Raw genomic sequence first — 10,665 nt, forward strand, 5'->3', positions numbered from 1 at the left:
TGCTCAGGCTGTTCCCGTTGGTCTGGTGTCTGTGGTGATGGTGATAAACTTCCTAGAGCAGGTGATCTGGTCTGTGACGGTCAGACATCAACTGTAAGTGCATCTCCAGCTGTTTGTCATAAACTATTTTTATTTGGCGTTCACATTCACATTAAAAACTTGTCGCTCCTCTGCTTTGATCAAGAAACCCGATCGGTGGCATCGCTGTGAAGGTGTGTTTTGTCATCCACCAGAGCTTCACAAGTAAGACAACCCGTGATTCTTTGTGCTTCCATTTCGCTGCCAGACAACGATTCTTTTGTGAGATTTGCTTGTGTACTTGGTGAGACGACTGATGTCTGACTGATAACAGTTAAATAACCAACTACCAGCACCAGCCTGTAAAAACAAGTTAGTGCAGCTCAGTGACTCCCAGATGGCTGATCAGCTGATCATTAGTCATCAGTCATATTCTACCCATCAGTTCCTCTAAAGTTCACCCGGCTGGCAGGGAACGTTGCCACAACATTGTCTGATAGTATCTACAAGAACATGTGTTCATGTGATGTTTTAATGTTTTAATGTCAGCGTTGTTATCAGGAACTCAAATGGTGTTGTACGATAACGGAGGAGGAATGTTCTCCAGCCAACATTCAAACAATGTTTTCCAGATGTTCTCGAGGCCTCAGATGACAACGTTTTCTTTATACAGAATGTCTTATAACAGTCTTGTCATTTAACACATGGAAGGTGGAACATTTTGCCTTTATGTTGCGGGAACGTTATTTTGGGGAACACATTACTGTAAAATACTCTCACAATGTTTTACAAAAACAAACGGAGAATGATCGACATTCAAAGAGATGTTTTCAAAATATTCTTGAGTCCTCAGATGACAGAATGTTTGTCATACAAACCGTTTTATAACGTTCCTGCAATGTATCATAACAAAATTTAGTTTCCAGAACGTTAGGGCATAACGGTTTAAGAATGTTGTCACCGAACACTTTTAAAACGTCTTTAGTTATCCCGCCCTCAAGGAGAACGCTCAATGAAGTAAAAGCAAACTTCCCATTAGAAGCATAAGGAGAACTTTGCAGAACTTTCTCAGAAACGTTTTGTCTGTTGCGCCCACATTTTGGTTTCGTAGCTAACCTAACCCTAACCCTTGGCTGGCTACGATGTGCAGCTGACATGAGGGCGATGACCAGCGTCTAAACAGCGAACTGTGGGAAAGAATGCAAATACTATGGACACACCTTCTCATTCAATGGTCTGTCCTGATTTTAGTTATTTTCTACATTGTAGATTATTCCACAATTTCCTTGAAGTTCTACCAAAGGGATCAATAAAGTTCTATCAATCCATCTATCCATCTATCCATCTATCCATCTATCTATCTATCTATCTATCTATCCCCTTTGCTTTGATGACAGCTTTGCACACTCTGTCCATCAGCTCCATCAGCTTCATCAGCTCCATCAGCTCCATCAGCTCCATCAGCTCCATCAGCTCCATCAGCTTGCACTAATGCTTCAGAGAGTTGCACCGGCCTGTTGGTTGTTCTGATTTGTCATCGTTTTGTTTCAAACCCAGCTGCCGTCCTGTACGTTGGGGTTTCGGCTTGCTGTGGAAGGACCTGGAGCGAGTCTTATGCTCTGAAAGGGTTGATGGCGCTCACCGCATGGATTTTCTTGACTGTGGTTTGGACTTTGGTGTTCAGCGCCCAGAAAAAAGCCATACGAGGAGCAACTGAGCAAGGTGACTTCCATGTAGCGGTGCGCTGACTGAACATGATGCCATGCATCGCTGACTCTTTGGAAGATCTAAGTCATATTTGTAATTTTCTTCTACAGAGCCTTTAAATAGTCGTGGCAGATGCAACCAACAACAGCGTACGGTGAGAACCTGCACACATCATCACAGTATCAGATATTTTATCGACATTTTGCGTTGCTGTTTAGCTCCAAACAAATCATGCAGCAGGGATGTGAGTTTACGCCAGTTTTTCACCCCTTCACCTCCGACTTTCAGAGGAATCCCAGCGCAGCTCGAGGGATCCTCATCGCTGTCTCGCTTCTCTTCATCCTTGGAACCACGTCTCTTGCCGTAGCTGTGTTTATCGGCGTAGTTGGGTGCCAGAAAAACTAGGTTTGTTCACCAATACAAGCTTGTGAAGATGTACTATGCACATGATGTACAGTTTTACATATTTTATCTGTGTTTCACGTTTTTAAGTTGTCTGTGAGCGACGTCTGATGATACTGTGTCGCCTCGCTTGCTGTGAACTCTAGAATCTTCTAGTGGAACTTCTAGTGGAACTTCTAGTGGAACTTCTAGTGGAACCCATGGAACTTATTTTGCTTCATGCCATTACAATAGACAACAGCAGACCGATTCCATGGTAGCATTTCACAAGACTGCTTTGTCATCTTCCAGGGAAGTATGAGGAACTAGACCAGCAGTGTTTAAAGGGTGTGATCGTCCTCAAATTTAAAAAAACAAACCTGCTGCACCTCTTATATTCAAGTATTTGTGAACCTAGATAGCATAGAAGACTTGCTCATGGTGGAAATTTCCCTTCTTGTGAAAGTCAGTGAAGTGAAACGACAAACATGTTGTAAATGGATCACAGCCAGTCATCTGATCTCATGCCTCAGCCTGTTACAGTCCCTGCAGTTCCCAGCACAGCAGCTCTGTGTTCAAATCATTTCATACTTGTGTGAATAATTAACTGCATTGTTGTTTTCTATGTAAACACTCATTCAGAGCTCTGCCGTCTTCATGTTGTTGTGCTTATCGGGGAAGAATAAAGAATACATTCTTTGTTTTCAGAAACCTTTATCTACATCCATGAGCTACCTGAGGACTAACCACAGCCTTAGCTAACACCTGTACTTGCTGCTCCTTGTTTCTTTCCACAGTCCTGATGACGCTGTGGCAGTTTCTTTGACTTTCATACCTGCCAAATAACAAAAGAGCAGGAAAGTATTTTAGTCAGATTTAGATGTTTTGACTGAGATTCATGTCATGTAAGGACGATAAGCAGTACGTGTCTGAAAGCACGAGGTTGATCTTTAAACCGCTGGTACCTGATACTGATCTATAAATAGCCAGATTTCTTAAGAAGTGATTCAGGCATTCTTCTCAGGAGCTGCGTAGCTAATGATTGATATCACTCTGACATGCACAGCACGAACTTCCTTGTTTCAAAAAGCCAAAAGCAAAAACACAAAAAACATTGTCATGATTTGTACTTTGTAAAGCGTCTTTGAATGTCTTGAAAAGCATCCGTCCATCATCTCTACACCTTAACCCTCACCAGGGTCATGGAGGGAGGAGCCTATCCCAGCTGACTCAGGGTGAAGGCAGGTTCACCTGGACAGGTAACCAGTCTATCACAGGGCTACACTTAGAGACAGACAACCAAGCACACTCACATTCACACCTACGGACAATTTACAATCACCAATTAACCTCAGCATGTTTCTGGACTGTGGGAGGAAGCCGGAGAACCCGGAGAGAACCCACGCTGCACGGGGAGAACATGGAGACTCCACGCAGGAAGATCCCGGGTGTCCTCACCGGGACGCCAACCGGCGACCTTCTAGCTGTGAGGTGCTAACGGTGCTAACGGTGCTAACCACTGAGACACTTTTCTTGGGGGGGATTTGTTTGTTTTTTTTAGGAATAACATTTAAATGAAAACCTTCTTTCTGTGATTATTTTTTTGTGTGTTAATATTATTTATAATAAAAAAACAACAACAGAGGAAATCTATGAACTAAGAGTGAAGTGTTTAAATAAATAACAGTTTTTAATTGTGTGGTTTTTTTGTAATGCAGGATAATGAGATCTAGAAACAGCTCAATGACAACAACAAAAACCCAAATGACTACCTCCTGTCCTGTGAAGCCTCCCTGGACTGAACCAGTGGCTCATTCCAGCCTCAGATCATCAACACTTTACAACAATTTCTGCTCAACCGTCTCAGATTTGCCTGACAATTTTAATAGCACAAAATAAGAATGTTTGGTAAAGATATTTGTGGAGTTTTAGCTCAATATGTCAAGTACAAACCAAGCAAAAAACAGAACATGATAATTAACCGTTGGCCCACTTTCTGCAGGTTTATTTGGACATTGAAATGTGAAGCTGTTTGAACAACAGCTCATAAGCTTTTCAAGAAAAAAGCCTGACATTTCAAGTTATTTCTTATCATGACATTAATCATTTATAAATCATATTCTGCAATATTAAACACGTACATTAAATGTGTCTGATTATAGATGAGTTGAAGTATGAAAAAAAATCATGACGTGAAAAAAATATGTATGTAGAAAATACAGAAGTCAACTAGTGATATTTTCTGAACCTTTTGTAGCTGCATGTCACAGAAACACAAAGCAAAATACTTTAATATGAAAGTCAGAAAGTCAGAGAGCCAAATGCAGAACAATCAAAATGTTTAATGGAACAAACAGTCTCCACGAGGAGGAGGATTTTAATGCAGACATACAGAATACATTTTAACACGACAGTAACTTGGTTTTAAGAAATCGTGTTGTCAACATCACCGGGCTTTGTACGTATTCTGTGGCCTTTGCAGTCGCTAGATGTCAAACAGGGCGGTTTGAAAGGTTGGAAAGAGGCAGAACACGAGGACAGCTATGGAGGTAGATGTTTATTTAACACAATAACACTCGAAAGCAAATGTTTCACGTTAAATTAAACTAGTCAGTGCTTAGGCTGTGACCGACAACCATCAACGTGAGAAATGTTCTTGCCTCCTCTGACACACCTCAGGTCCTGGAAGTGCAGCCTTCAGGTCTGCAGACACACTCTGCTTAAACACTGGGGCACAAAATGCACACAATGTGACACACAATGCAAGCAAATACATTTAACCAGCTACCCAGCAAGTCCAGGGGAATATATCAGCCTGTGTACCACAAAATGAAGTGCAGCAGGACTTCACTGCGTCTTCAGGCAGGGATGACAGGAGCACAGACCCGGGGTGGATGGTCAGAGGTAAAGCAGAACCCAGACAGGGCAGGTGTGTGGTGACGGCTTGCTGTGCGAGGCAGGTGATCCACCCCCGCCACAGGTGTCCCCAGTCAGCTGATTATCCAACAGGAAGGCCACACACACATGAAGGAAAAGGAGGAAGAGGGAGCCCTGACACCTACGCAGAGGTGGAGGTGGAGGGCATGACAACGAAGGCCTGCAGAAAAAAAAAACTTTCCACTGAACTTCCACAGCTAACTGAGCAGGTCTGACAAGTTGTACCGCAAAACAAAAACATTGCTGGATATCCTAACGTAACAGAACGGACTCCTGGAGTTTCAGCATGGTTCTGCAAATACACGGCTGAAACCAGAACTTTACATCCACTGTATAAGAAGACACATAACCTTTGTTTTTCTCTCCGTCTGACATTAAATGTGACTGAACTGCTCCTGTTTCAGCTCAGTCAGGATCACCAGCATTGTTTCTATTTGCTAAATGTCAGAATAATGAGAGAGAGAATGTTTTATGACTTCCGTCTAAGTCAGGCGTTTCCATCCATCTCCTCAGTATCTGGTGGCGAACTGGGTCAGGTTTGTTGGTCTCCTTGCTCCACTGATGTTCTCCAGGATGGAGATCAGGGCTTTGTGATGGCCACTCCACAACACTGACTCTGTTGTCCTGAAGCCTCTCTGTAGCTAATCTGGAGCTATGCTGAGGGTCATTGTCCATCTGAAGACCCATTAGTGTCCAAGCTGTAACTTCCTGCTGATGTCTGGAGATGTTGCTTCAGTATCTTCACATCATGTTNCTCCGCCCCCCTGCGATTATTATTGTCAATATCATTTTTAATTTCCAGGCTAATTTACAAAAGTACCTGTTAGTCAGATTGCTTCTGAGGGATTTTACCCACTTTGTGTAAATACGTTGTGGCAATGTTTCTCCTGTGTTCCTGCTGATCGTCTTGTCTCTAGATGTCTCTAGGTATTATGTAAAGAATCCTTCTTCTCTCTTCTTTTTCTTTTTTGTTTTTTCTTGGTGTTTCATACCTGCCAGGTGTATGTGGAGTTTGTTCAGTTGTGGTGGAGTCAGAGCTGCTCCCTTTTTAAGATGACTTCTGACTTTACACCAATCTATTTGCCTGATGAAGGCCTCGGACCGAAACGTTGCTCTAATACGTTTATGACTCGAGTTAGACAGCGAGCAGGAATCTGTTTTGTACCTGTTGGATGTGCTCGTCCCTCACCTGCCTCTTGTAGTAGATGTGCAGAGAGTTCACTTTGGTTTAAGTCAAAGTTACTTTAAAATGCATGAGAACACTTGCTGTAGGAAAGTGAACAGATACCTCCACAGTGCATCTCTAGCTGTCAGCATCATGCTTGTTTTACAGATGAGGTTGTGGATTTTAATCGGCCTCGACATCATCACAAAGGTGCACGGCTTTTCAAATGGTAACTTCCCACAGTCATGTGATTCACTATCACCTCAGCATCTGCAGCCTGATGGGAGCCCTTTCCTCGCTAAGACCACTGCACCCCCCTTTATGGTGGAACATGAACAGAACAGCAGATCTGGAGATCCCATTACAGGTACAGAGACTTTTTCTGGAGGCTTGTTGGTCACATCGTGTCTGTTCACATGAACATTAGCATTTTTCTTCATTATTTGTTCCCAAACCTTCGCTCTGTCGAATCCTCAAACTATTCTCCAGTTGTCCTCAGTAGCACATCCACAAGATTTCGAGGATTTATGTTGGAGGCTCGAGACGCAGGCAGCGGCTCACGGGTTGGAAAATTCCTCCTGCTTGATTCTGACAATACCCGACTCCTGACGTGCAGCGGTTTAGCAGTAAGTCATCATCCAGCGTCGTCCTCACAGAATCAATACAGTCACTTTGTCATGGCCGTGATGTTTGCTCGACTTTTGTCGCTCTTCTCAGGACTCAGCTGTTAGCCAACGCAACAATCGAGAGAAGGATTTGGTCCGAGTGAACTGGACCGCACCAGAAATAGATCAAGATGTCATCTTCAGGTGACTGTTACAGTGTTTGTATACTTTGACTGACGCCCAAATGCAAGAACAAACCTGACCTGCTGTGAATGTGTTGCTTTTTTTGATGTGAATGCAGAAGCCAAAGGATTTACGTGGATGTCTTCTATGTTTCATATGTTTCAGAGCCACGTTTGTTCAGTCTTTCACAGATTTCTGGGAGAATGTGACTTCGACTTTCCGTTTACCCACAACCACTGCAGTACCAACCACTGCAGTACCAACCACTGCAGTACCAACCACTCCAGTACCAACCACTGCAGTACCAACCACTCCAGTACCAACCACTCCAGTACCAACCACTGCAGTACCAACCACTGCAGTACCAACCACTCCAGTACCAACCACTCCAGTACCAACCACTGCAGTACCAACCGCTCCAGTACCAACCACTGCAGCACCAACCACTCCAGTACCAACCACTCCAGTACCAACCGCTCCAGTACCAACCGCTCCAGTANTTAGAATAGAATAGAACTTTATTGATCCCTTTGGTGGAAACCTCAGGGAAATTGCTGATTGCTAATTAACCAATCAGAAGCTTCCAAAGCCATGACATCATCATCTGGGCTTTCTCAGATAGTCTGAAGGATCTTAGTGGATGTAAACTTCTGACTTTGAAGAAAGTAGTAAAACATTCTCTCTCTCATGATTCTGGTGTTTAGCAAATAGAACTAATGTTGGTGATCCTGACTGAGCTGAAACAGGAAACGTTGAGTCTGATTTCATGTCAGACAGCGAGAGAAAAAGAAAAGGTTTGATGTCTTTCTCTACAGTGGACGTAAACTTCTGGTTTCAGCTGTAACTGAGGAAACATATTTTTAAATATTGTCATATTTTTCATCCTATTTTCGATTCTTGAAGGTAAACTCTCCAGCAGATCTCGTCCTTTCTGATAGTGCTGCTGTACTGTCCTTGTGTTTCACTACAAAAAGCAGCAATGCTGTACATGTTTCATAATACAAAGTACTGCTGCAGGCTGAAACACGGCACATTGTAAAGGTATACACTGTTCATGCTTTATATGAACCTTCAAGTTAAAAAACAGTAGTTGTTTTCTGTCTGTATGGATTAATTTAAATCATTCTGATGTGAACAACTGATTCTTTATTCTTTATTTTAATCCGTATGTCAACATGAACACCTTTCATCCTTCCGTCGTTTTCATCTTTGCTCATGAGTCCCATTGCGGTGAGACGCTGAGCAACGACTGCATGATGGAACAGCGTATGACCTGTGGCTTCCTGGGTCTGCTGGAGCTCACCTGGCTCGTTTTGGTTTTTATGAATAGCTTTGCTATAAGTGAAATTAAAAGTTGTAAAATAACCGTAAATGTTGCGTCTTGATTTAGATGCAGACACGCTTTACAGACAATCAAAGGTCACATTTCCTTTGAGCAATTTTCATATGCAAACTATGAAAGTGCATCTTATCAACGCTTAAGAGGAACTGCATCCCTCTATCGTCCTTTATGTGCTTCAGCTACACCCCTACGTTGCAGCGCCGCTCTGTCAGACACTGCATACCTACCTGGGGTGGGAGGAGGATTCCTTTCTTTTAAGGCGATCACGAAGCTACTTCTACTCCTGTTAAAAGGACTTTAGGGAAGCAGCAGTAGTTCGTGTCTCACAGAGAGTCTCAGGCTGCAGTTGGACGTCTGAACTGACTGAACCAGGATACAGGCGGCAGCATGCAAGAACTTTCTTTTAAGGTAAGAGAAAAACAACTGTTGCTCTGTATCTTGAAAAATGGCTGTTATTTAGCTTTATAGGCCTCATGTTATGTACATTATTCCTGTTTTCCAAAATAAAAGCATCCAGTGATTCATTTTTCAAGTGATTTAGAGCGTCCAGGTTCTGTACCCGCATGAAACTGCATTTGATTTCCAAAAATATCTGTATGGTTAAAAAGCTGCTTCAGTGCAAGTGGGTCAGTTTACGCCAGACCATGTTTTTCACATTTTTTCTGTTTCTAGTGAATAGAGTGTAGAATGTTTGGCTACAGGTATTGTAATGATGCAGTTACCGTCCTGAGACGTTGCCGGCTCGTTGACATGTACACGAGGTCTTCAGAGGTGCAGCCCTGCTGTGACAGAATAATATAAACCAGTAACATGAGGTCCAAACATGTCCGTGTTTCTGTCGACTCTGATATTCCACCAACCATGAAACCTTCATTTTGCACCCCAAGAGGCTGGTTTTGTTTTTGGTTTGTTTCCCGTGATGTAAAGAAAAATGTAGAGCAAAGCTGATTAAAATCACATGAGCTGCATTTCTGGCTGATTTGAGGACAAACGCTGAGCAGGTCTGATAGGTGACACCAGTCCAGTAGCGTCCCAACTGGGAGAGTTGTATAACATCGTTACTGGGCTAAAAGTGAAGTCATTGTTTTCCAGCTCATAGTTCTTCAAATTGTTTTATGAGAAGTGCTATCATAAGAATCACGTGTACATGTCACACTTATAGATTTGTACTTGTTTTGGATTTCTTTGTCAAGATCTGTTTCATTTCATTCTGACTTTGTTAGCAAAGCGTCAGTCACACAGAAACACTGTGTTGGGAACGTCGGTAGCAATACTTCATGGTGACTGATGTCAGCTTTCAGGGCTAACAGAAGCAGTTACGTCCATGTTCAAATCCAAAGGGAGGACCCAGGCGCTGACGGCAATGTCGACGAGGCGATCAGAGACTTGACGCAGAAGCTGTTTATTCATAAGCTGTGAAATAACCAGATGAACATCTACATACAGGGACCAAACAGAAAAACCAAACTGACCGGTGCTTAGAGTCAGAAGGGCTAACAGACAAGCGAACCAAACAAAAGGCTAGGCTAGGACTAGTTCAGAGCTATATACTACATCAGAGCTGGTAAGCTTTATTTAGTGGGCGGTAACTGGTGGCAGGTGAGTCAGCCTCTGCTCAGGTGCTGCTGATTGAGCAGCAGCTCAGAGAGGAAGGAAGGAGGAGCAGAGATGGGCGTTGACCATGATCCTGACGCTGTGATCATTGTTATTGTACAGTTGGCATTATAAAACAATGTTTACGACATTACTTCCTCTGCTGAATGACAGATGTTCTCAGAATATACACCCAAACTGTACAACATCAGCATCGTTTGGAATATCCAGGAAAGTAAGTGAGTAAGTAAGTAAAATTTATTTATAAAGCGCTTTTCCCAGACAAAAGTCACAAAGTGCTTTAACATTAATAAAATACAGACAAAAATTGCAAAAACTGCACAAAACATAGATAAAAGCACAGTACACAGCATAAGAGCCTAGAAAAGAAATTAAATAACACCAGTACAGGGCAAGAGAATACAAAATTACCTAAACGCCTGTCTAAATAGGTGTGTCTTTAGCTGGCCTTTAAATGATGCAAGAGACTCAGCAGAGCGTATAGGCGCTGGCAAAGCATTCCAGCACCTGGGCGCCACCGCTGCAAAAGCTCGATCACCTCGTGTTTTGAGGTGGGTCCGAGGGACAGATAAGAGATTAAGCATGTTTGACCTGAGGGGACGAGCTGACCGGTGGGGGTGGAGTAGCTCAGCAATATAAGCAGGGGCCTGACCATGAAGTGCACTGTAGGTGATAGTTAAGATTTTGAATCTGATCCTAAATGTAACAGGGAG

The 10,665-nt window shown here is 42.9% G+C and overlaps 1 protein-coding gene across 1 annotated transcript in view; it reads left to right on the forward strand.

The window, feature by feature from the left end:
- Positions 1-7,510, forward strand: part of LOC103365726 (putative ferric-chelate reductase 1) — a 12,467-nt gene extending 4,957 nt beyond the window's left edge. Inside the window, exons 2-5 of the mRNA XM_008293250.1 lie at positions 6,377-6,575; positions 6,698-6,834; positions 6,926-7,017; positions 7,162-7,510. Coding sequence (XP_008291472.1) covers positions 6,377-6,575; positions 6,698-6,834; positions 6,926-7,017; positions 7,162-7,510 — 777 coding nt within the window. The remainder of the gene's footprint in view (positions 1-6,376; positions 6,576-6,697; positions 6,835-6,925; positions 7,018-7,161) is intronic.
- Positions 7,511-10,665: the final 3,155 nt, after the last annotated feature.

Source organism: Stegastes partitus, unplaced genomic scaffold (genome assembly GCF_000690725.1).
Source record: "Stegastes partitus isolate 25-593 unplaced genomic scaffold, Stegastes_partitus-1.0.2 Scaffold866, whole genome shotgun sequence".
Taxonomy (NCBI): domain Eukaryota; kingdom Metazoa; phylum Chordata; class Actinopteri; family Pomacentridae; genus Stegastes; species Stegastes partitus.